This window comes from Lutra lutra, chromosome 10 (assembly GCF_902655055.1).
Source record: "Lutra lutra chromosome 10, mLutLut1.2, whole genome shotgun sequence".
In the NCBI taxonomy this organism is placed as follows: Eukaryota; Metazoa; Chordata; class Mammalia; order Carnivora; family Mustelidae; genus Lutra; species Lutra lutra.
In genome coordinates this window covers 67007921-67034559 of record NC_062287.1, presented here as the reverse complement: position 1 = coordinate 67034559, position 26639 = coordinate 67007921, and the positions used below count along the sequence as shown (strand labels likewise).

The following is a 26639-nucleotide window of genomic DNA, read 5'->3' as shown; positions in this document are numbered from 1 at the left end:
ACTATTGATTTGGTTGTCTAGAGTTTCATGTGCATGGGATTATTGTGTTTTCTTCTGGATTCTTTCTCTTAGCATGATGGTTTTAGGATTCATCCAAGTTCTGCAACATATCAGCGGTTGGCTCCTTTTTACTGCTCAGTAATATTCCACTGTATAGCTATGCCACTTTCCCATTTATTCATCAGTCTTAAACTTTTTAATCAATCCGTACCTCAGTCTTCCAATTTGTAAAAGGGTTATAATACTGGTAACGTGCTTGGAACAGAGCCTGGCACCGATTACGTTTAATCTTAGCTCATATTATTACATTTAATTGTCCACTCTTGGGTGGTACGAATGCTTATCGCATGGGGGCTCAAACCAAGAGCACCAGGAGAGAATCTGACTTGTCGCCAGTGGGTACTGCCCTAACGGTGGGGGTCTTCGCGCCCCTCTGGGCGGGGCCTGGAAGCCGCTGCGGAGAGCGGAAGTGCGCCGTCTCTGAGGAGTGCGGGGCGGTGCGGGGAGGTAGAGGCACGCGGCGTGGGAGGAAGGGTGGGGGCGCAAGGGTGAAAGAACCGGACCGCGAGGTGAGGCGGGAACAGAGAGGGTACGCGCGAAGGCGGGGGTCTAGGGGCGTGGCCTGGCCTGGCCTGGGGACGTGGCCCGGAACGCGGCGCGGGCAAATCGGACTCCCTGATTCAGCTCAGTCCCGGCCGGCGTGGGCGGCTGTCCAGGTCCACTTCGTTCGCTGGGCAGAGGGTACGGAGCCCAGGCAGCCTGCGGGTCCGGCGCGCCCGGGAGTCAGAACCCCGAGGATCCCTCGGGAGCGAGTGCGCCGGCTCTTCGGGGGAAGGCCCGGCCGGGTAAGCGGAGGCGGGGCCCGGCCTCCGGTGCAGCCTCCTGTGCAGCCGCAGCTTTGCCCCTGGCTCCTCGGCCTGGTGGTGGGGCTGGTGAGCCCGGGCGGTGGGAAGGCCCCGGGGAGCGAAAATCCAGGACGGCCAAGTTCTGCGCGTGGAATCCTCGCCCTCTGTCGGAGTTGCTGTGGGGACCAGCGCTCTGCCCAGCTCTTTGCTGGGCAGTGAGCAACAGATTCTGTGCGGTGTGGTGGGCGTCGAGTTTTCAGACTTCTGACTTAAAATGTTAAGAGGACGAGACAGTCACTTCCACTCCCAGGCTGATTCTTCAAATTCACAGAAAGTGTTTAGATTTTAAAAACGTCCTCCCTCAGAAGGAGCCCTGAGCCGGAAATCAAGATAATAAACACTCTATCACGAGGGTCCCTCCTGTTACCTCACAGGGGTCAGCTAACTTTCTGGGCTTCCCAGATGATTGTCAGCTGTAGAACGAATGATCCACAGGGCTTTCAGCTCTGGATTCCGTAACTGTCTGGTCTAGCTGAACAGCCCCAGTGTGTGTGTCCTTACTGGTGGCTGCAAACAGTGCCGAAGGCAAAGAGAATGCAAGGTGTTCGGGGCTCTGACCGGTAGACTAACCCGTGCTCAGGAGCTGCTGGGCAGCAGGAACTGGGGGAGGCCCCCTCAGGCTCAGGGAGAATGGATAATAGATGTATAGTATCAGGGGATCTGGGCCCACGAAGGAGGAGAAGGCTGTGTTTTGAGAAGGGGGGATCGCTCTCAGTCTGGGGAGTGGGAGTACCGTGTACAGAGCTGGGCTTGGGTTGAGAGTGTCCATGGGACCAGTGATGCAAGCATAGTAAATACTTCTGTGGTCTAAGGGGACAGACGTTAACGCCTTAGCTGGGGCAGGTCAAGCTCGTCTTCCTGAGAAGGCCTTTACCCCCAGCAGGTGCTCTGACTTGGATGAGTAATTCAAGGCTGCCTCATGAAAAAGACCTGTGTGATTGTGATCTGCATGAAGAGGAGGGGACCAGGGGGCAGAGGCTGGGTTTGTGGGATTCTTTTAAAGGATGTATCTTACTCATTTGTTTTTCCAGAAATCCCTAGCAGAGAGCATTGCACTCATCTGGTTCTCATTTGCCTAGTAAAATCCAATGACAAAATCACCGAATGAAAAGCATGGCGAACTCTCTTTCCCACCTTCCCGCCATGCTCCCCCCAGTCTGATAATAATAATAATAATAATCGGAACCCCTTTCTTGTTCATTCTATCCTTGGTGCCTGCAATTCTTTTAATGGCAGATAAAGGCTTTCATTCCATATTTAGGCCATTCCTACAATATTTTCTTTCATTCTGGGCAAGAGGGACTCCCTGCAATATTGTCTTCCACACTTTCAAAGAGGGACTTTATTGAACTGCAGCATGTCCAAGAGAGGATGAGCGAGATGGTTAAGAGCCTATAAATCATGTCATATGAGGAGCAGTTGGGTCTATTTGAACTGCAGGGACATGGTACTCAGTGGGGGAGGTGACAGATGTCTTCAAGTAAAGCGAAAGGCTGCCAGGAGGAGAAGGACTCGTTTTATATTTCTCAAGTGAGGAGAAACTGTAGGGTGCTAATTTTGTTTAGCATGACTGAAAACCTTTTAATAGAGCAGTCCAGAAATGGAATGGGCTGCCCCCAGGAAGCCTTGATTTACAATCAGGGGAGGTGTTTACTTGGGCTGGATTCCATGTGTGGAGATTATTATAGGAGAACTGATGCGGAGGGTGAAAAATTAGGGGAAAAAGACTTCTAAAGTCACTTCCAAATACCTGATATTATATGTTACATTTTGGTTGAGAATATCTGACCTCAAATGACTCACACGGAAACTTTTTTTTTGTTTCCAAGGCCTGAGAGTAGAGGGTTGGGGAGTATGACTGTTAATTGGGGGGACTAATAAATTATAAAAGGGAGGTAGTAGACCAGGTGAAAAATAGCCCAAGAAAGGGGGCAGGGAGGAAGACTGCCCTAGCCACTTCACAGTTTGTTTTCTGGGGTCATTATGTTTAGCTTTGCCATGTGGTTTAGTGAGTATATTGGTACACAGCTTTTTCTCTCTTTCCTACTAGGTCCTTTCTGCAAACCGCACTCGATTTCCTTGTTGCCAACCCTGATCAGTCAGAGTGGCAGATTTAAAGATGAAATGACAAGCAGTTTAAATTAACCAGTGGAATCTAGACGTGTGTTCTATTTTTACTCCTTCCCTCTTCTTGTGTAGGTCAGTAGGGAGGCATTTGATTCACATACCCAATATGCTTCTCTTGCCTTGGCTTTTAGGTGGTTTTGCCAGGCTTCTTTCATTTTGTTTTGATTGGACTCCAGCTTCATAGTCCGAGTTTATCTTCACATAATACAGTGTACAAAAGACAAAGCTGTCGGGCCTGCATCCGCTGCCTAATGGACCAGACATTTTCCCTCTCAGTTTACATTACAGCTGTATCTGGCACATCATATAACATCCTTTTTCATTGTTATTGATATGGGATGTGAAAACATTTGAAAGCAGAAACACCATACAAGTGTAAATTGCTATTCTAGATAATATGCAAGTCTGAGGGGAGAATTTATGTAGATATTTGCTAGTACCTTCCAGCAGAGCATGGCTTTGTTGGTTTTATGACATGTTATTAGATGAATACAGCTGTTATTGTAAATTGGCACCTTTAATTTTTGGTGATTTGATGTGTCTAGTTTAAAAAGATATTTCTTCTTAGAAGCATGATCCCCAGATGTTTTATCTTTGATCCTCTGCTATCTCACTCAAAACATTACATACCTCTTTGATTTGCTTTACCAAACAGAAACAGTCTCTTCTTTAAACTTCACTACTTTGGCAAGTTGGAAACAAACTTTTTTTTTTTCTGCTTAAAAATCAAATTGTTGCCTGTACTTTGTTTAGGGAGCACAGGCTTAGGAAAGTAATCATTTCTACCCAAAGTACATCAAGTCACTACCCATTATAGCTGAATTATCTTACAGTGTTGCTAAACATATCCAGTACTACTTGTACTGAAATCAAATTATTGTAATATGTACTATGTGTAATAGCACTAAAAGAATATTTATTGCATACTTACTCTTAGATACAACCATCTTCAGTCTGACCACCTAATATGTACTTGCTCATATAGTGGCTTAATTTTTTTGTTTTCGAGGACCTGTATCTCCCCTTCTCCAATGAACCTTCTTGAGGTATGACCATAGATGACACCTGGCATTGGTTTGTGTGCAGATAGTGGTGACTTAAATGTTTATTATGTGGGTGAATGGAGCTTACTATCATATGTCTTAAGTATCATCAGTTGCAACGTACTAGCTTGAAAACTGACGGCTGTAAAGGAAAATTCAGAACACATTATTTTGGAATATTTTGAAAAACATCTCATATATTTTCATACCTTGCCTTGTCAAAAGAATACAACTCTTAAAAACAAACATTCTAAACATGACAAAAGTGTGTAGGCAACATCAAGCCAACCAAAGATGTCACTCATCAGGATCAAGCCTTTTCTCTTTCATCTTTATTCTTGTCAGTTATTGACGGAAAGAAGACAAGAAAAACATGTCTGAAAAGTCTTCAGCAAGACCCGTTGTCAGACATAACTGATAAAAGATTTTACAGAAACCTCATCTCTTTCCAGGAAAGTAAATCAAGCCAAGACCAAAAGAGCTGTGTAAGTATATATATGGGCCTGTCAGGGTGAACCCAGCAAACACCAGATAGCCCGTCCTTGTAGGGAGAATTGCAATGAAGATCTTCAAACTGCTTCATATTATTTTGATGATAGGATCCTAGCAGATTCCAAAAAAACAGAAAAGCGCACACAAAGGAAATCATTGTGGGTCTTGTATTGTGAATTGCCATCCCTGAAATAAACAGCTGTCCCTGTAGCATAGAGCTTCCTTTGTCATCCTGTCCATCTGTGCTGCAATTGAAAACACGTAACTCAGAAGATAAATTTGGGTGGAGAGTCTGAAAGAGAAGCAGGTTTCTCAAACAGGCGCATCAAGTGCTAGAAAAATAGGCAACATCTTGATCATAGTCAAGAGCTCTAATTCAAAAGACTTTTTTTTTTTTTTTTTTTTTGGACACTTTTCCCTACATGTCAGAGTAGTCCCTGCAATTATTTGTTTTTAGCAACTTCCAGACATTTTGGGGATGGAAGGAGGGAAGGAAGTCGCCATTGTGCGATTCTGCAGAAGTTTCACAGAGATCTTTAAGTGGAGAAGCAGTTCTAGAGCGCAGCTACCTCACTCAGAGCAACTTAAGAGCCTCTCGAGAATCAGAAGTCATGCGGGCACCCAAGAGGAGGCCAGTCAGGTTTCTTGCATTCTTCAGCCATAGCTACCTCCTTGCTCTTCAGAAAGAAAGTAGATTTGGATGAAAGCCTCTGGACTTGAGTTGGACAAGAGGAAGCTGGACTTGTTAAAAGGGGCTGAGTGTATTTTATAACATGTTGGATGCTGTGATGGGGCACACAGGACTCCTAAAAATGTTTTGGAGACTGTGTGCTTTGTAGAAGATAATAATGAAGATGAGGGTATAGTGACTTAATGACAAGATGGAATTTGTCATTTTTCTTAAAAAGGGACCATGATACAAATATTTCTAGAAAGCTGTGAGTGAAAATAACCAGGACAAAAGTTTCAGCCTAGAAATTATGCGGGAATATGAGCAAATCCAAATTTAAAGCAGAGTTTTTTTCATTTTCATGTTTCAGGTTTTTTTTTTTATTAAAAAAATTAAAAATCTAGGATCACCTGGGTGGCTCAATCGGTTAAGCATCGACTCCTGCTTTTGGCTCAGGTCATGAGCTCAGGGTCATGAGATCGAGCCTCTGGGAGTGGAGTCTGCTGCCTGCTTAAGATTCTCTCTTCCAGGGCACCTGGGTGGCTCAGTCAGTTAAGCATCTGCCTTCAGCTCAGATCAGGATCCCAGGACCCTGGGATGGAGCCAAGCCCTGCATCTGGCTCCCTGCTCAGTGGGGAGCCTGCTTCTCCTTCTCCCTCTCCTGCTCTACCTGTTGTGCTTTCTCTGTCAAATAAATAAAATCTGGGGCACGTGGGTGGCTCAGTGGGTTAAAGCCTCTGCCTTCGGCTTGGGTTGTGATCCCAGGGTCCTGGGATCGAGCCCTGCATCAGGCTCTCTGCTCAGGCGGGGAGCCTGCTTCCCACCCCCCCCTCTGCCTAACTTGTAATCTGTCAAATAAAATAAATGAATCTTAAAAAAAAAAAAAATCTTAAAAAGAAAAAAAAAAGATTCTCCCTTTCCCTCTGCCCCTTACCCCTGCTATTTCTCTCTCTCTCTCAAAAAAAAAAAAAAAAAATTGTAGCATAATATACACACATGTACACACATGTAATTTTGAATTTTAGCTTTTTTTTTTATTGCTTTAAATTGAAGAAAATGGGCCTGGGGAAGGTGGTGCAAAGAGCGATTTCTTGGATGTTAACACTGAGTTACCAACAATTACATAAGGCAATGTTAACTGACATCCATTTTGATAAGAATAGAAAAGAGTGTTAGTTGTCCACCTTTCCAGAAAAAAAAAGTTTTAAAAAAATGCAGTTATCTTCAGTAGGACTATATCTATTTATAAGAAACAACTGAATAGTTAAAAAATTTATTCACTGGTGGTTTATAAAGAGGGATTTTGGCAAATGTAAAAATGACCAATATTTAATTTTTTCCCCCAAAGTTTGATGTCTTGTCAACAGCCTTACCATATGAGAAATACTTATTTAAACAAAACTTAGTGTCTGATCCTTAGCTATTAAAACTGTGCTTATTCTAAAACATTACGCAGTTTAGAAATATGAGTATTTTTGTGCAAATAGATGATTGCTTAAGTTCCCAATTACATCACCTAGTCTTTTTTTGCTGTTGTTTAAGCAGTAAAGTTTATATTGCTCCAAATGCTTTTTTAAGGCTCAAAGCTTCTATTTGGGAACTCAGGATCTTTGACTAGCCTGAGTATAGATATGATATCAGAGTATATGGTGGAATTGTTGTTGAAAGGTTATTTCGTCTTTTAAAATATTGTTTTATGTTTCCCCAATATACAATATTTTCTCAGTTTGCATGTATAAATGCTAAGACAATTTAGAGAAGCGTGCGCAAATGTTCCTTTTCTGAGCTTACTGGAAAACTGACTTAAGTGTTTTCAATTTGTAGAATATATTACTTGCCAGATGTTTTTGATTCTTCCTACAATTTAGAAGCAACTCTCTGATTATGCTAAATATTAATTTACAAAAATTTGCGAATGACTTTAGTTGTCATACCTCATTTGAAATCAAGCTTGTAAAGGAAATAAAATTGTTGATCTTGCCTTTTTCTTTACAGTCATTCCGAGAACGAAATACTTCATGGGTCTGGATTTCTACTTATACACAAGAACCTTTGATCCCTTGATATATGTAAAATGTCAAAGGCTGCAATCACTGAGTATTTAGAAGGGGTACTTGGTTATGTGTGTTGTGCCATAAACACTAACAGTAGCACCAAGACGCTCTTCGTATGCATAGTTAGTTGACCAAAGCCAAAAAAAAAAAGAGAGAGAGAGAGAGAGAGAGAGAGTAATGCTGCACTCTTCAAAGCCCCTCTTCCCTTTGTGAGATGATTAGATCTTATGCTTCTCTTCTGTTTTGCAGGCAGGGGCCATCCACGTAACTGCCACACCAGGAATCTCCAATATGCAGGGACAAGATAACACCTGTTCTGCATCAGGCCCTGGGACATCCGGCTATATACTGAGGTGAGTGGTCATCGGGAATGCCCTGCTTTCCCTTATATGGAGATTGGAATCAAGACTTGGAATTTTCCCCCAGTCATTCCCAGAGACTGGCTGAACAGTCTGGTTTCAGAGACATGCTGGAGCCTCCTAGTGGTGGCCTCTGGGCATGGTAATGCTTGTAACAACAGGGTGACCTGCCAAGTTCAAAGTACTTCGGCAAGAGTTATTATCACTGCAAAGGGGTTTAGGTACCTACCTAGCATCTCATAGACTGAAACATGAAGGATAATGACATATTCTGACCTTGCAGGGTGTGGTGGGAATGATGAGAAAAGGGCTTTGGTGCCAGTGGATGGTTTAGCCTGGAGTGTTCCACAGGAACAAAAAAGCAGGATTGCTGTGCCTAATGACAAATTTTGACAAGATCAGAATGGGACTCAGATGAATCAGATCTCCTGGCAATTTTGATGATTTGAATCTACTTTCACGGTTTTGCTGCTCTGAGCTCTGTGGATTTCAAATGGTCTAATAGGCAGTTTGGCTAATATATTAATTTGCTTAGAGAATTTACAAATTAAGCCAGTCAATACTTGCTAAGCACCCGCCATATGCTAGATACTGTGTTAAGTGCTATGGCAAATTCCGAGATGAATCACATTTCCTACCCTGTAGGGGCTCATAGTTTGGTGGGGGATATAAGACATGTAGACCAGTCACTGGAATAGAGGGTAGGAAGTGGTAATGATTCAAGATGAATAGAAATAGACTATAAAGCAAGTTCAGAGGCAATGTGGGGGTGGTTCAGGCAGGTGGAATGGAGACAAGTGGATAATTTAGTCATTCAGGAGTAAAATTAACACAACTTGGAAACTGATTATGAAAAGGGGCGGGGGGGGCAGAGATGAATAACAAATGCTGTGATGTTTCCTAAGCATGCATGGCAGAGAAGTCAACAGGGGGCACAGAAGGCGAAGCATATTTGGAGGGATATAGGAAGGGTTCAGTTTTGGATAAGAGGAGTTCAAGGTGGAAATTCAGACCTTGGAGTATGGGAGGGAAATGGCTTTGGAGGTACAGAAATACAGGCTCTTTTTCATTGGAGAGAAACAAAGCAGCAGGAGTTCTGTACGGTTTCGGAGACAGGTAGAGACAGACCTGTTCTTTGTGGAGAAAGAGTGAGAGACAGTATGGGAGTGAGTCTGTGCTCAAGAGTCAGATCCACCCGAGTCTGAATTTCAGCTCTGTTTCATACTCTTTGCAGACAAGATATTGAAAATTTTCTTTCTTTTCTTTCTTTCTTTCTTTCTTTTTTTTAACTTTCTTTTATTTTAAAGATTTTGTTTTATTTATTTGACAGGGAGATCACAGTAGGCAGAGAGGCAAGCAGAGAGAGAGGGGGAAGCAGGTTCCCCGCTGAGCAGAGAGCCCGATGTGAGGCTCGATCCAGGACCCTGAGATCATGACCCGAGCCAGAAGGCAGAGGCTTAACCCCGGAGCCACCCATGTGCCCCAAGATATTGAATCTTCTAAGCCTCAGTTTCCTCATTTACAAAATGCGATAGAGGATAGCACTTTTCTCAGAGTAGGATGTGAGGATTCATTAGATGGTATACATAGGGGCGCCTGGGTGTGCTCCGTGGGTTAAGCCGCTGCCTTCGGCTCAGGTCATGATCTCAGAGTCCTGGATCGAGCCCCGCATCGGGCTCTCTGCTCGGCGGGGAGCCGCTTCCTCCTCTCTCTCTGCCTGCCTCTCTGCCTGCTTGTGATCTCTCTCTGTCAAATAAATAAATAAAATCTTAAAAAAAAAAAAAAAAGATGGTATACATAAAATATTTAGGTTGATGCCTGGCATATGCTCAAGAAAAGCAAATTATTTCAAAAAATGTATTACCACTAATAGAAATGATTGTGGACAGAAACTTGGGGCCACTGACATTTTGGGGGGTTGGAGGAGGAGAAATCAGAGAAGAAGGTGAGGAAAATCAACAGAAGAGGGTCAACGGACTATAGTTTTTCAGTGTTAGGAGAGAATTTTACAAGGACTTGGTGACCTCTGTTAACAAATTGAAGTGAGAAGTTAACATGGTTGAGGGTAGAGCAAATAGCATTACATTTGGGGGAATATGTTAGTTTGCTAGGGCTTCTATAACAAAGTACCATGGATTGGGTGACTTAAATAATAGGTATTTCTCATACTTCTTGAGGCTAGGAGTCTGAGATCAAGATGTTGGCGGAGTGGTTCCTTCAGAGAGTATGAAAACAAATATGTTCCATGCCTCTCCCCCTAGTTGAGGGTGGTTTGCTGGCCATCTTGGCATTCCTTGGCATGTTCTGATCCCTGCCTTGTAAATCACATGGCACTCTCCCTGTGTGTATGTCTGTGCCAGATTTCCTTTTCATAATAAGGACACAGTCATATTGGATTGGAGGCCTCCTTACTCCAGTATGACTTCATCTTAACTAATTATATCTGCGATGGCCTTATTTCCAAATTTCCAAATAATGTCACATACTGAGCTACTGGGGTTAGGGCCTCAACATATGAATTTTGTTGGGATGCAGTTAAACTCATAACAGGGAAGGTGGGCTTTGGAAGAATTGTTTAGGCAGAGATCAGATTATACATGCGGCAAGAAAATAAGAAAGCGGATCTCTAAGATAGAGGTAAAACAGAGGAACGTGGGACAAATTGAAGTATATTGACCATGAGGGCAGAGAAGATGTTTCAAATGAGGAGAAAGCAAGGTGGATGGATGGATAATAGTCTGAGTCTGTATTTAAGTCCAGAAGATGGTCTTTTCTGTACCTTTCTGCCAGGCCCTATGCTCTTTTCTTTTGTTTTTGCCTGAATTATATGGAGAATTGGTTTATCTCTCTAGTTTTCTCATGAGAAAACAGTTGTTAAGAAATTGTCTCAAGGGGCACCTGGGTAGCTTAGTGGGTAAGTCTCTGCCTTCGGCTCAGGTCATGATCTCAGGGTCCTGGGATGGCATCGGGCTCTCTGCTCAGCAGGGAGCCTGCTTCTTCCTCTTTCTCTCTGCCTGCCTCTCTGCCTACTTGTGATCTCTTCTGTCAAATAAATTTAAAAAAAAATCTTAAAAAAAAAAAAAGAAATTGTCATCAATAGAGAAAGAAAGAAAGCACATGCAGGCAGCCCTGATTGATATTGTCTATAGAAATATAATGAGGGAGGGAGGAAGGGAGTCCTCCTTTGGATACAACCAGAGTGTATCTATTTGTAGAATTTCAGGATTTCTTAAAGAGCTTTTTTTTCCCCCAAAAGAAGATATGTAGCTTAGAATGAAGAACATTTCCTTTGAGAAAAAAGCTTTAAAGATAGTAATAATCTTAATTAAATAGTGTTTCATATTCAGAAGGGAACAAAATTATAAATGTACATACAACTTTCTCAACCATATGTTCTTTTTAATGATATTAATATATCCCTCGAGATAGAAGTAAAGCTTCTTCCTAATTAGGTAGTATTTTATTAAACTGAAAGAAATCTCATGTTAGTTTGAATACCATTTTCAAGAATTAAATAACACTTATAGTCTCAGATAAAGAGGATTTTGCTTTCTTCCATGAAAATTATTGGTGCTGGTCAAAAACCAATTTTATAATGAAGGAAAACAAGAGGTCTCCTTGCTAATTGAAGACAATTCAAATTCTCCAAGATTTTGCCAAGCGTGAATATATTATTGCTGATTCTATTTGTACCAAGATAGCTATTTTAAGGAAAAATTAGGATAATTTAAACTTCGTAAAAATCTAATTTCTGCACTTGACTAATCTTTTCAGTCAAATCAGTCAAAATGATTTACATTTATAGATTCAACCAAATTTAACCTTAAGGGTATATAGTGTGGAGCAAGGTCATGAGCCCTGGGGCTGGAAACAGAAAGACTAGAGTTCAAACCCTGGTTCTATGATTAAAGAAAAAACAGAACAAAAAGTATGTAAAATTGAAATGAAAAGAGATTAAAATAATTGTACGGAATACTACATGTACTTCTATGGCAGTATGTTTGAAAGCAGTAAAAAAGGGTTGATTTCTTCCCCAAATATAAATCCCCCAAGAGAATAAGCTGAAGTGGAAAATATGAATGTACTAGTTACTATATAATATGTTGGAAGGGTGATTAAAAGGCTATGATTGAAGAAGATAACAGGCCCAGACAGAGTCACAATTGTTTTTTTCATTTTTTTAAAAAAGATCTTTACTTATTTATTTGGCAGACAGAGATCACAAGTAGGCAGAGAGGCAGGCAGAGAAAGAAGGAGGGGAAGCAGTCTCCCTGCTGAGCAGACAGCCCCATGCAGGGCTCGATCCCAGGACCCTGAGATCATGACATGAGCCAAAGGCAGAGGCTTTAACCCACTGAGCCACCCAGGCACCCCTGTTTTTTTATTTTTAAAGGACAATTCAAATGTTTATAAACTAGGTCATAGACAGTGATCACATGAATATAGGTGCAACATTTCTAAATAAAACATTAACAGGGGCACCTGGGTGGCTCAGTGGGTTAAAGCCTCTGCCTTTGGCTCAGGTCATGATCTCAGGGTCCTGTGATTGAGCCCTGCATGGGGCTGTCTGCTCAGCAGGGAGACTGCTTCCCGTCCTTCTTTCTCTGCCTGCCTCTTTGCCTACTTGTGATCTCTGTCTGTCAAATAAATAAATAAAAATTTTTAAAAAATTAACAAATACATTCTAATAAAGTAGTCAGGAGTAGTAAAACAAGCATAGTTTATTTCAAGAATACAACTACTGGAAATCAATCAACGTGATCCATTCATCAACAAATTAAGGGGAAAATATATAAACATACCTGTTTGAAAGACATCTGATTAGATTAGGGACTATCCCTAAGAAAAACTTCCCCCAAAATAAAGATTTACTATCAAAATGCACAGCAAATATTATCCTAAATGGTACAATAGTAAAACCATTGGTTTTAATTCATAGCAAGAACTAGACAAAAATGCCTGCCCTCGCCGTTATTATTTAACACTGTCTTGAAGATTTGTGCAAGTATAATGAGTAAGTGAATTAATTGGTAAAAAAATACTGAGAAAGAGGAGAAAAATAAGCTCTTTTTCTGATCATAGGACTATATGTATGGAAAATCCAGGAAGCCATAGTAAAAACTCCTTAGAGTTAGTAAAGGTAATTTGACTAGGTGTCTAGATGCAAGATAAAATATATTAATATCAGCAATTTTTATCTACAGAAATAAATAGCTACAAATGGAAATGTTAGCAACTGCTTAATAACAAGAGTTATAATATAGGAAGAAATTTGATAAGAAAAAAACAGGACTTAATATGAAGCAAATAAATCATTGGGAGTTATATATCTTATAGAAGGTCATAAAACAAGATATAAACAAATAAAAACACCATTTTTTGGATAGAAAGACAACTTAAAATGGTCAATTCTTCTAAAATTAATATGTAAAGCTAAGGCAATTCTTATTAGGATCCCAGGGGCTTTGAGGTGGGGAGAATACAGAAGAATCAATGCCCAAAAATGGCTCAGAAAAATATGGTAAGAAGACTAGTGAGAGAGGGTTTATAAGATATCAGAACATACTATAAATTAAATATTACATTGACATAAGAATAGGTAACTAGATCAGTAAAACAGAATAAGGATTCTGGAGATAGATCTTAGACTATATAAGCTTCTTCTACGTTAGAAAGTTGCTAGTTTAGTTCAGTGGGGAAAGGATATATTCTATAATGAATGGTCCTGGCAAAACTGGTTATCTATTTGGAAGAAAAACTTGGATGCTTGTCTTATGTTTAATAAAAAAAATTAAATATAAGTACCAAATATAAAAAATTATATAATAATGTCTTGCAAGATAATCTGGGAGGCTACATTCCCAATAATTGGGAATGATGGGGAAATACCCCTTTAACCAGAAGTTTAATCATATTTATTTATATATAAATTCACACTTCTGTATGGCAGAATTCATCAGCAGAGTCAGTAGACAAATGACTGATTTGGAAAGAAAATGATTAACCTCCAGATGATAGGTATATAAAATTTGTAATGAAAATACACCAACAACTCTTACAAATGGAAACAAAAGACAAACTACCCAGTAAAACATGGCTAAGTCAGATAAACAGGCATTTTGTGGAAGAGCAAAGCTTTTTGCCAGCAAACATATGAAAAGGGGCTCAATCTAATTAGAAGCTAGAGAAATGCAAATTAAAATAATAATGAGATTAATCTTTACCTCTATCAGGCTGGTGGAAAGAAGTAGTAATGCCAGCTACTGTTGGGTTATAGGCAAGGAGGTACTCAACGTACTTTGCCAAAGGAAAGGTGAATTATTTCAGTCCTTCTGCAAAGTAGTCTGGCAATTTCTTTTAAAAATAAAAATATGTCTTTTCTTCAACCTGGCAGTTGCTCTCACTGACTTTTTTCCCCTAAAGATTTATTTATTTATTTAAGCTTTAAAAATTTGTTGTTATGCTAGTCACCATACAGTACTTGATTAGTTTTTTATGTAGTGTTCCATGACTCATTGTTTATTTAAGAGAGAGAGAAAGTGTGAGCAGGGGAAAGGGAAGAGGGAGACAAGCAGACTACCTAATGAGTGGGGAGCCTGAATTGGGGCTGGATCCCAGGTCACTGAGATCATGACCTGAGCTGAAATCAAGAGGCAGAAGCTCAACCAACTGAGCCACCTAGGCACCCCTCATTGATTTTTTGTTTTTAATACAAATGAACCCATTCTGATTTGAAAGGATTTTTAAAAGATATTGTTAAATGAGAAAAAAAAGATGTCAGGAAATGTATATAATATAGTTGGGTTTTTACAAGACAAAGAATGAAAAGCCTTTGCCAATGTGAATGTGAGTATGTGAGATTATAATATGGAGAAATATACAGACATATACAGATGCATACTAAGCTCTCAAGATGGGTTTTCTATGGTGTTGGAGGGAGGGCAGATGGTTAATCCAATATAATTTTTCAGTAATTTCTTACATAAAACATTTACTTATTTTTTCCAATTAAAATTTTTATTTTACTGAAAATACTTCATTAAGGTGAAGTTTTTCCATCAATATTTTTTGACAAAGACTCAATAATTAGCATTTTCTTCCTATCTAGCTGGACTGACTCTAACCTATGTTATTGTGAATTTTCTTTCTGGCCCTTATTTTTAACAAGTATGGTTTGCTTGGTAGTTACGAATTATTATTATTACTTGAAGGTAAAAATCAGTCTTTTTTTTTTTAAAGATTTTATTTACTTATTTGACAGATAGAGATCACAAGTAGGCAAAGAGGCAGGCAGAGAGAGAGAGGAAGAAGCAGGCTCCCTGCTGAGCAGAGAGCCCGATGTGGGGCTATATCCCGGGACCCTGGGATCATGACCTGAGCCAAAGGCAGAGGCTTTAACCCACTGAGCCACCCAGAGTCTTTCTCTAGTTAGCCATCTTATTCTGTGTAAGTCTCTGTTATTGGGATTTAGGGACAAAATAATCTGAAAATGCATATTTTTCAGGTGAAATCTGATATTTAAAGCATTGGTGGCTAGTTTGAATTTTATGAACCACAGTGTGGGCCAACATTATTTAGGTTCAGTGAAACGTGTCTGCAGGCTGCATACTTTTTGACTTCTGGTGCGGCTCAGGTCTTGGCTATCCTAATGTTCATAATGCTGGAAATGTGTGACCTACTAGGAAAATGTCATCCTCTGTTTGAAAAGCCCCTCCTGTCATGGAACTAGGGCAGTAATCCTGGGACCACATAAATCAGATATGTGCATGTTTCAGATCTGAATGATAGCAATGGAGAGAAGTGTGCTGGGGAGGCCTTGTCTGGATGCACCCCCATGTGGTCCCTCATGTGTTTCAGTGTATCCCCAGGAAATAGCCGCATGGGATGCCGCCTCTCCAGCAGCAGGTGGCAGCATTAGAACAAAGATTGGCCACATGAGGGCCTGTGATACTCCCAATTTCTTCTCTATTTATATATGAATTAGGGAAAGAACAGATTGCTGATCAGTTTTAGAGGGAACAAAATTATTTGACATACCCTTTCAATTAAAAAAAATTTAAGGCTCTACTACGTGCCAGCCACTGTGCTGTGCATTTTATTTTTACATTTATTTTTTTGAGTTGCCACACGAGGTTACGTTAGCTTTAGGTGTACAACATAGTATGATTTGCCGAGTTGACACATTCTGCTATATTCACCACAAGTCTTGTGCTGTGCATTTTAACAGTTGTGGTGTTCAGTCTTCACAATCTGTGACGCAGGCAACTATTTCTCTCATTTTAAAGATGAGGAAATTAGGTTTTTGAAGGCTGAAGGAATGTGCCTGAGGGCTGTCCTGTTTCTCACAGGCAGAGTCATGTCCAGAGCTGCTAGGTCTTTGACTGTTTTTCTGGAATCATACCTGTCATACCGGCCTGCAGTTGAGCTTCTGTCTCAGTTCTTCTGACTTTCTGCCTGATTAATGTTGTGGAGAAACTCGGGCTGTACTTGGGGACAGAGGAAGCCAGCATGGCAGAGGACATTTGCCCCAGATGCTGGCCAGGTGGTTGTGCCCTAGAGCTGCTGATTGAGGGAAGATGGATGCTACGGCAGACGAACACCACACTTTCAGTCTGGAGAAGGGATGTGGAAATTTGATGCGTTTTTCCTTTTTTGTATAATAATTCCCATGACAGGAACTGATGACCTTTTTCCTGATTTTTTTACTATTCAAAGTATTGGCGTAGAAAATAAGTTGTATAAGTAATTAAATGCTTCTTGTGATAAATGTGAGGCGCTGTCCATTTGGTAATTAAAGCTGTGGGATGTTTGCATGACAGACCTGTCCTTGGCTATTTCATACTGTGTCAGACTCTATTTGATTAAAAATGACTAATCTCATGATTTTATATAAATGGCTCAAATCTATTAGACAATTTGCTTAATAAATGAGATCAGCCAGCAAAGCTCACAATTTCTTCCAGTAAGGCAGTGCTGGGTAGAGCACAGACTCAAGATTATTCTCCTCTGCCTGTGTGATCTTGTGTATGTAGCTCATTCTTCATCTGTAAAGGAGGGGTTGGACTAGATGACACCAGAAGTTTGTTCCTGCTCTGCTAGCCTGTGATTTTCTGGAGTCCCCGTGGATCTGTATGTGAACAGAACCAACCCCCTTCCATGCAGGGCAGCTCCAGAGGGAGCCACAGAGATTAGATAAGCCCTTGTATCTTCAAAGAAATGATCCCAAGTCACTGGCAAGTTAGGAACCAACTAAAAAGGACATAGTTATATGGCATCTAAAGAGCTTGGGTTTGGAGTCAAGCAGTCCTGATCCAAATCTTGGCTACACTGATGACTAGCTGTATAATCTTGGGCAAGTCACTAGGACTCCCTGATTCTCGATTTTCTTAGTGGACACCTTAAGATTTGCTACGGGTTTTTAAGAATCAGAGTCTGTCATGTGTTTGAGTCATGATAGTTGTCCAGTAAATGGTAACTCTTTTCACTAGTGATTGTTATGGGTTGAATTACATCACCTGAAAATTCATATGTTGAAGTCCTGGTTCTTAGTACCTTCGAACGTGATCTTATATGGAGGGGGTAATCTTATTTCAGGGGTAATCAAGTTAAAATGAGGTCATTAAGAGAGTCTATTTTCCACTGGACATTCTTTTCTGCTTTGTTGAAGGTTAGTTGACCAAAGAGTTGAGGGTCCATTTCTGGGCTCTCTGTTCTGCTCCATTGATCTATATGTTTTTGTGCCAGGACCATACTATCTTGATTATAGCTTTGTAATAGAACTTGAAGTCTAGGAATTGTGATGCCACCAACTTTGGTTTTCTTTTTCAACATTACTTTGGCTATTTTGGTGTCTTTTCTGGTTCCGTACAAATTTTAGAATTGTTTGATTAAGCTCTGTGAAAAATGCTGGTGTTATTTTGATAGGGATTGAATGGAATATGTAGATTGCTTGGGGTGGTATAGACATTTTAACAATATTTGTTCTTCTAATTCATGAGCATGGAATGTTTTTCCACTTCTTTGTGTCTTCCTCAATTTCTTTCATAAATTCCCTATAGTTTTCAGAGTACAAATCTTTTATTTCTTTGGTTAGGTTTATTCCTCGGTATCTTACGGTTTTTGGTGCAATTGTAAATGGGACTGATTCCTTGATTTGTCTCTTTTTTCTAAGGTTTATTTTGCTCTTTTACAGTTCCTTTTTTAAAAAAATTAAATTTGTTTTAGGGGCACGGGTCTGTGATTCATCAGTCTTATGTAACACCCAGTGGTTACCACAACACATACCTTCCCCAGTGTCCATCACCCAGCCACCCCATTCCTCACCCCCCCTCCCCTTCAGCAACCCTCACTTTGTTTCCTAAGATTAAGAGTCTCTTGGGGTGCCTGGGTGGCTCAGTCATTTGGGCGTCTGCATTCAGCTCAGGTCATGATCTCAGGGTCCTGGGATCGGGTCCCCTGTCAGGCTCACTGCTTGGTGGGGTGTCTGCTTCTTCTTCTCCCTCTGGCCCTTCTGTTTATGCTCTCTCTCTCTGTCTCAAATAAATAAATAAAATCTTAAGAAAAAAGAAAAAAGAGTCTCTTAAATGTTTTTTTTTCCCTCTCTGGTTTCATCTTGTTTCATTTATTCCTCTATCCTCTGTGATCCTCTGCCTTGTTTCTTAAATTCCACATATCAGTGAGACCATATGATAATTATCTTTCTGATTGACTTATTTCACTTAGCATAATACCCTCTAGTTCCATCCATGTCGTTGCAAATGGCAAGATTTCATTTTTTTTTTATGGCACATGCACCCCAATGTTTATAGCGGCAATGTCCACAATAGCCAAACTATGGAAAGAGCCCAGATGTCCACTGACAGATGAATGGATAGAGAAGATGTGGTATATATATATATATATATATATATATATATATATGAATATTATGTAGCCATCCTTGATTTCTCTTTCTGATGCTTCCTTATTGGTGAATAGAAACACAACAGATGTCTATGCATTGATTTTATATCCTGTGACTTTGCTGAATTCCTGTATCAGTTCTAGCAATTTTTTAGAGGAGTCTTTTGGGTTTCCTACTTAGAGTTTCATGTCATCTATAAATCCTGAAAGTCTGACTTCTTCCTTGCCAATTTCAATGCCTTTTATTTCTTTTGTTGTCTGATTGCTGAGGCTAGGACTTCCAGTAGTATGTTGAACAACAGTGTCGGGAGTGGACATCCCTCCTGTGTTCCTGACCTTAGGGGAAAAGCGCTCAGTTTTTCCCCATTGACGATGATAGTAGCTGTGGGTCATTTGTATATGGGCTTTATGACATTGAGATCTGTTTCTTCTAGCCCTGCGTTTTTGAGGTTTTTTTTTTAATCAAAGGATGTTGTATTTTGTCAAATGCTTTTTCTGCATCTATTGAGAGAATCCTATGGTTCTTATCCTTTCTTTTATTAATGTGGTATAGCACATTGATTGATTTGTGGATATTGAACCACTCCTGCAGCCCAGGAATAAATCCCACTTGGTCTTGGTGAACAATCCTTTTAATGTACTGTTGAATCTGATTAGCTAGTGTATCATTGAGAATTTTTGCATCCATGTTCATCAGGGATATTGGTCTGTAATTTTCTTTTTTAATGGGATCTTTGTCTGGTTTTGGGATCAAGGTCAACCTGGTCTCATAGAAATAGTGATTTGAAGGGACACGTGCACCCTAGTGTTTGTAGCAGCAATGTCCACAATTAGGGACAGACTATGGAAAGAGCCTAGATGTCCATTGACTGATGAATGGCTGAAGAAGATATGATACACACACACACACAGGAATATTACTCAGCCATCAAAAGAATGAAATCTTGCCATTTGCAATGATGTGGGTGGAACTAGAGGGAATTATGCTAAGTGAGATAAGCCAGTCAGAGAAAGACAAATATCATATGATTTTCACTCATTTGTGGAATTTAAGAAACAGAACAGATGAGCATAGGGGAAGAGAAGGATAAATAAGATAAAATAAAAACAGACAGAGAGGCAAACCATAAGAGAATCTTAACTATAGAGAACAAACTGAGGGTTGCTGGAGGGAAGATAGGTGGGGGGAGGGGTAACTGTGTGATGGGCGTTAAGAAGGACACTTGATGTAATGAGCACTGGGTGTTGTATACAACTGATGAATTACTAAATTCTACCTCTGAAACTAATGTGTTAACTAATTTGAATTTAAAGATTATTTATTTATTTATTTATTTGACAGATGGAGATCACAAGTAGGCAGAGAGGCAGGCAGAGAGAGACGGAGAAGCAGGCTCCCTGTTGAGCTGAGAGCCCGATGCGGGACTCCATCCCAGGACCCTGGGGTTAATGACCTGAGCCGAAGGCAGAGGCTTTAACCCACTGAGCCACCCAGGTGCCCCCCTAACTTGAATTTAAATAAAATCTAAAAAAAAAAAATGGTTGTGAACTCCAACACTGTACCAGCAGTTTTCCGATAACGGTTGTTTACTATATTTTTTATGTTTTTCTTATTTTATTTGTAATTGTAAAAATAAACCTATAACATAAAAAATGATGTCATTAAGGTGGGCGTAATCAAATATGGTATCCTTACAGAAGGGGGATTTGAACACAGAGAATCCTAGAGGGAAGATGATGTGGGTAGATAAAGGGAGAAGATAGCCGCCTAGGCCAACCAGAGAGGAATGGAACAAATCCTTCCCTCATAGCTCTCTGAAGGAACCAACCCTGCTGACAGCTTGATCTTGAACTTCCAGCCTCCAGAACCAAGACATGATACTTTTCTGTTGCTTAACCTGCCCTGTCTGTGGTGCTTTATCCTAACAGTCCAAGCAAACTAATAGAGCTCTTTTTGCTTGGATCGCTGTTCTGCTGCCTCCTTGCCCCACTCTGAATATACCTTGTGTAGCACCCATACAAGCACATGTCTTGTTGTGGCTTTATGTTCCCTGCCTCAGCTGCCCCTAAGTGGTCAGCCAGCCTTTGAGATGGTATTAAAAGAGTTCACATTTATTGATACCATTTTATATGCCAGGAAATTGAGGCACAGATATGTTTTTGCAACTTATCTCAAGGTCACATACCTATGAACTAGTAGAGTGAAGATTTGGATGGACCCAGACACTCTGACTCCACAGTCCTTGCCCTTAATTCTCACAGTGACATCTCCACCACCACTCAGAGGACCTTGGAGATGACTGGAGCTGAATGAAGAGAAATGAATGGCTATTTCTTATTAGCAGGACAGAACTGACAGCTCTGTGTCCTCAGTACTGGCCTCCATGTTTCTCTCTCATCACATCTCTGGAACATACTAGACAATGGTGCCCACTGCCTGCAGATCACTCAGCTTGCTAAGGAGTTCCATTGGCCAGAGTCCAGAGCTGTTGCTCTCATTTTAGGTCCTGGGCCTTTTATCTTTTAGGTTTTCCCAGAGCTGCCATTGATGAATTTTTGGGCTTCTGTCCAAGGATCTGATGCAGAAAAGCACTATGGGGAGGCAGAATGTCATAGCACTTAAGGGTGCAGGTTCTGGTGTCAGATGCCTGGGTTTGGATACTGGCTCTGTACATGACTTAGTTAACCTCAGATACTCATCTGTAAAATGGGATGACTGTAGTACTTATTTCATAGGGTTGTTTTGGTGAGAATTAATTAACAGATGTTCACTTCTTAGATCAACACTTGGTGAGTACTTAATACACGTTGGCAGTTATAACGTGTCAGTGGGATGGACTGTAGTACTCTAATGGTAACTACCTAGGGGAGCATCTCTTCCAGGAAAAAGACTGAACTATATCCAGTCTATAGTGATAAATTCATAAAATTTCAATAACCTGTCATCCATATTGCAATAGAAATACAGAGCTTGATATATATGCAAGTTATTTCAGAATTGTGCAATTTAGTAGGAAATGTTCATAGCTCATAATAAATATTTGTTGAACGAATAAAGGAAATGTGAGGTGAGGCCTTGGTGCTGCAGGAAAGAGGGGAGTGCAGGCTGGCAGAGGGATGCCTGGGCAGCTATGGTAAAAGAGTAGTAAACTGTCCAATTCTAGAGGATGAGGTGAATTCTGATCCAAAACAACAGGTGGAGAAGTGAGAGGGCAGTGGGCATCTCAAGACCCTTACTGTGGCTAGCAGTGGTAGAGATGTTGGGGCTAAGGCTGGGCTGAGCAAGAGGCAGCAGGCCTGCGAGCAGGGGCAGAGAGGAGCTGTATTCTAGGAAGGGAAATCCAGGGAGGACAGGAGCTTGTCAGACAGGCAGAAAGACTCTTCTGTGGGAATTAGAGATGGTCTCTGTCTCTTGCTGACTCACTGGGTCTCTGGAGAAAGGCCTGGGGGCAGCGGAAGTACTGCAGACCCTGATGGCTACATGAGCTAAGCCTGCTTCCTGAACACTGAGGACAGGTCTTTGCTGCTGGCAGCCGGGAGGTGCTGGACACCTGGGCTGAGAGAGAGTGCCAAGGACTGGATTCCAGCTTCCGTGTTGCAAGGCATCAGGACAATGCTGCTGAAGCCCAGTGAGAATGAACACTCTCATTTCTGAACCTGAAACTTGCAATTATACCTGGAACTTTTTTTTTTTTTTTTTTTTTTTTTTTAAATAGAGAGGCAGGCAGAGAGAGAGAGAGAGAGAGGGAAGCGGGCTCTCTGCTCGCGGGACTCGATCCCAGGACCCCGAGATCATGATCTGAGCCAAAGGCAGCGGCCACCCAGGCACCCTACCTGGAACTTTTAAAATGGAGTCAATTGAGGGTTTTCCAGAAGCAACAGAAAGATTTCTGTTGCATTTGTCATTAAGAAGTATAAATTGCTATAATCTTTTTAGAGAGTGATTTTGCAATATTATCAACATTTAAAGGATGTTTAATTGCAGTGTTGTTTGTAACAGTGAAAAAGTGGGAATGATCTAAATGCCATCAACAGAGGGCTGGTTAAATAAGTAATAGTACTTCTGTACTATGGAGTAATATATTTCAATTAGAAATGATGAAGTAAACATGTACAGATATGAAAAAGTTACCACATTAAATCATGTGGAAAAAGCATGCTTCAGAAGAATGAATTAGTAATATCCTGTGTGCAAAAAAAGGAATTTCATGCATTGAATATGTATGTTTGAGTAATGCAAGGAACATATCTGAAAGGACACAAACCAAATGAACAGTGGCTAATTCCAGAAAAAGGGCTTGATGGGAGATGGGAGGGAGAGAAAAGGGAAGAGGCATCTTGCTTTATACTTAAAAGATTTCAGTACTATTTGCTTGTATTGTGCTGTTTTACAAGTATTTATGACATGCTATTTTTAAAACACTGTAAAAAAGAACCTCAAAATAAAACTAAAGTTTGTTACCTGGGTGTTTGGGGTTTTATATTTTCTTGTCTGTCTTCATATTTGGAACAAATTGCTTGTTTTTTTTTTTCCTTCTATTTTGACCTCAATTCTTCTTCTTGTTTTTTTTTAATCACGTTCAGTTAGTCAGCATATAGTATATCATAAGTTTTTGTTGTAGTGTTCAACGATTCATTAGTTGTGTATATCACCCAGTGTCTTTTTTAAAAGATGATTTTATGTGGCTTTTTAAAGACCATAGGGGGCTGTGGAGAGGCTGGCAGTGGGGTTGTGGTCATCAGGAGGCCAAACGGGGTAGTCATAGGACACTGCCAAGAGGGTTTGTGAGCAGGAGAGAAACTTCCGAGGTGTGTCACTCTCTGAAGGCCATTCATTGGGTTCCATGCAGGCCATCAAGTGGGTACTTGTTGGGCACTTGGCATTATATTTAGCACCATGTTGGACATCTCAGTGGGTACAGCTCTGCACTTCAAGGGGGATTTTGCAGAGCATAGCATAGAGCTTGACAGATACTACGTTTTGGATGGCCGAGGTCATTTCACAGCCTCTTCCCTGGCTGTAGCATATTACCCCTCACTGGGCATCAGGGCAGTCACTGGGCATTGGGCGGAATTCTGTGTGTGCCTCTCCACTGGACACACCATAGAATTCTCTGGACTCCACATAAAATTAACTTCCAGCATCATGGTTGGCATCATGCAGAACTCTGAGCTGATCCCCAGGAAGCACGTCTTTGTGGGTACCCCAATAATGGATATGGATGAGTAGATGAAGAGTTTGATTCTTGCTCTCTCACAACAGAGACTGTGCTAGGAGGAAAGGGAATTATAGACCCATCAGGGCAACCACGTCTCCTCTGCCAGAGCTCCCTGAACTGACTGTGGCCATGAAGAAGGTAGACCAGAGACTGGGGAAGGGCAAGGGAACAGTTGAGCCACTTGCCAACTCCTTCTCACTATCAGAAAAGCCCCAAGGGCTTGAAAGGGTCAGGTTGCTGCGTGAGACTCCAAATAAACAAACGGAATCCCCGATCATTAATACAGATACTTCTGAGAGTAGTGCAAGGTAAAGGCAAACCAAAGAGCCTGGAGGGAGAATGAAGCTCTGAGAGAAGTCCCATGTCCAGGCTCACTGCTGCTTGGATCGCAGACCCTTGTCTGCCTTCCTAGGTTCCCATTTTCATGTGGCCTTTAATTTCCCACATAAAAGGCAATAAAACCAAATTAAATACCTCCTGGGACCCCTCCAATTTTTCATGAGAGTTTCCCCTCATTGCCAACAACAAAGCCCAGTTGAGATGGGATGCTGGGCGGCTGGCTAGGCACCTTCATTAGCTAGATTATTGCATACATTTCAGATTAACAGAGATCTGAAGTTGCTTGTAAGCAACCAAGAAAGGACCACATGCAGAGTTATTTGAGAATAAGCAAAGGAATGTTGTGTCTTCTTAACTTAGGAGGACCCACAGCAGGGCAGGCTTCACTCCTCATAAATGCTCTCAGGGCCTTTTGGACAATCTCGAGCAGCTTCTTCTGCTCTGATTAAGAAAAGCAGATGTATGCACCTGGGAACTCTCACTCTTAGCTGGAGAGTGATACACCTTTATGGAAAGCCTTCCCTTGAATCGAGAAGAGAATGTTGGCTCACCATGCTGCTAGACTTAACCCAGGCACCTCACTCTTCCCCAACTCTACTGAGGGAGCTTCCTTGAAGTCCCTTCTCCCCCTCGGTGCTGGCAGCCATTTTGGCCTTTACCAATAGATTTACTTATTCTGCATGTTTCACATAAATGGAGTCATACAATACATGACCTTTTGTGCCGGGCTTCTTTCACTTAGCTTAATATTTTTTTAGGTTCATCTACTTTGTACTAATAGCTTTTCAGGGACACTGTGTGGTGTGAAAAGAATTTAGTCTTTGGTGTCAGACAGATGTGGGTTATAGTTCTGGCTCAGGCACTTACGAGCCATGTCCTAGGAAGCTTATCTCCTCTTTCGGAACTTCAGTCCTCATTCATAAAGTGAAGATAATAAGCCCTACCTCAAATGTAGTTGTGAGGATTAATGATTAACATATACAGAATCATCTGGTGTTGTAGCTTGCACATCGTAGGCACTCCCTAATTGTCAGAAGAAAAGAAGTTAAATGTGGGAATATGTGGTACAGAGTCTGCTAATTCCTTGCCTTTGCCCCCTCTTTCATGCCCTCCTTTATAAGCCTCATTACACGGTGGCACCTTTTTTCTCTGAATTCCTACAACCTCCCTTCCCCTTATGTAAAACATTTGCCTTGCCCTGAGCATACACTTCTGTGTCCCTTTGTCGAGTAGGTTCTTTTTTTCTCAGTGTGTGTATCTTATCCCCGCACCCCATCCCCACCCCAACTGGACTACATCTTTTCTAGAGGTCAGAAGCTGTTTTCTTCTTCTAGGGAACATATGTTTCAAATTCTCTGGGCCAGTCCCACTTGTAAATACTCCGTGATGTAGTCCTTAGAAACCACTGGGATATCACAGAGTATCCAGGAGTCTGGCAGCCTGGCCACGTCTCCCAGGTGGTTCTGGCATGCAAAAGTGGCACAGACTCCTTCTTCAGCCTGATTTTGGACAATATGATCCCTTTCAATGTTTGGGGAAAGTGTCTATTGCCCAGAAGTGCCACATCTGTCCCCTACCACCCACACAGAAATGGAGCTGGCAGCATGTGAACCTCCATCCTAATTATCTGGCCGTAATTGAAAGGAGCAAGTCGGCATTCTCAGGAAGGTGCTTCTTCAAAGGCACTTGCTGCAGAAGCTAAACTCCAAATTAAAATTGATTCCCATCCTCATAGATGCATCAGCTATTAGAGAGTAGGTTCTGGAATGGAGTGTGCTACCAGAGAATGAGGTCAGATATGGGCAGGGAAAATGTCTTCCAGAGTTTCAGCATATTAGACTCAGCTGAATTTATATGTTGGGTTTTTACTACAAGTAAAATATGATAGCGTTCACAGTACCCATTTAATGTTTTTGACCCTGTCTTTTTTCTTTTATATATAGGAAGTTAGTACTTAGAGAAGGAATAAAAACAGAAACCAAGAGTCAGAAGCATTTATGAAGGTGACAAATTTCTAGAGCAGTTCTTAACCATTTTTTGGTCACAGAAAACAGAAAGGGCCTATGTGCACAGAAAAAAAATTCTGCACGTAATTTTGGGGAGAGTTGCAGACTCCCTCGTAACCCACCTAAGGCCACCAGGTTAAGACTTCTACTAAAATGAGAGCCACTTGTCTTTAACACTAAGGTCACAAAGATGAGTAAGACACGGTTCCTGCCCTCAAGGGATTTGCACTGTGGTGAGGGGGATCAAACATATATCAGCCAGTGATACCTCAGCTAGTCAGTTGCAGAAACCTACTGATTCTTTCTGTGCCCTCTCTCCTTTCACTTTGTACTACCCTTGTCCTGTTTTGTCTCTCCATCCTGGGGCAGGAGCAATAGCTTACAAGTGGTAACATGTTAGTTTCTTCATCCTTCATGTGGAAGAGCAGTGATCCTCCTAAAAGTTACTCATCTGAGGAAGAATTAGCTCACTCCTCTCTCAAGAATCCTGCCATGGTGTTTTTCCAGCCCTTCCAGAATAAAG

At 41.2% G+C, this 26639-nt stretch overlaps 1 protein-coding gene across 1 annotated transcript; it reads left to right on the top strand.

Annotated features, from left to right (window-relative positions):
* Positions 1-347: 347 nt before the first annotated feature.
* Positions 348-20931, top strand: LOC125079785 (uncharacterized). Its single transcript, XM_047693540.1, has 3 exons — positions 348-845; positions 7541-7644; positions 20815-20931. The coding sequence occupies exons 1-3, from the start codon at positions 348-350 to the stop codon at positions 20864-20866; spliced, it is 654 nt and encodes a 217-aa protein (XP_047549496.1). The 3' UTR covers positions 20867-20931.
* The last annotated feature ends 5708 nt before the right edge of the window (positions 20932-26639 follow it).

Coding starts and splice junctions, on each gene's coding strand:
- LOC125079785 (XM_047693540.1), top strand. CDS start 348: ATGGGGGCTCAAACCAAGAGCACCAGGAGAGAATCTGACTTGTCGCCA. Junction 846..7,540: donor TCGGGGGAAGGCCCGGCCGG/GTAAGCGGAGGC, acceptor TCTGTTTTGCAG/GCAGGGGCCATCCACGTAAC. Junction 7,645..20,814: donor ACATCCGGCTATATACTGAG/GTGAGTGGTCAT, acceptor TAATTCTCACAG/TGACATCTCCACCACCACTC.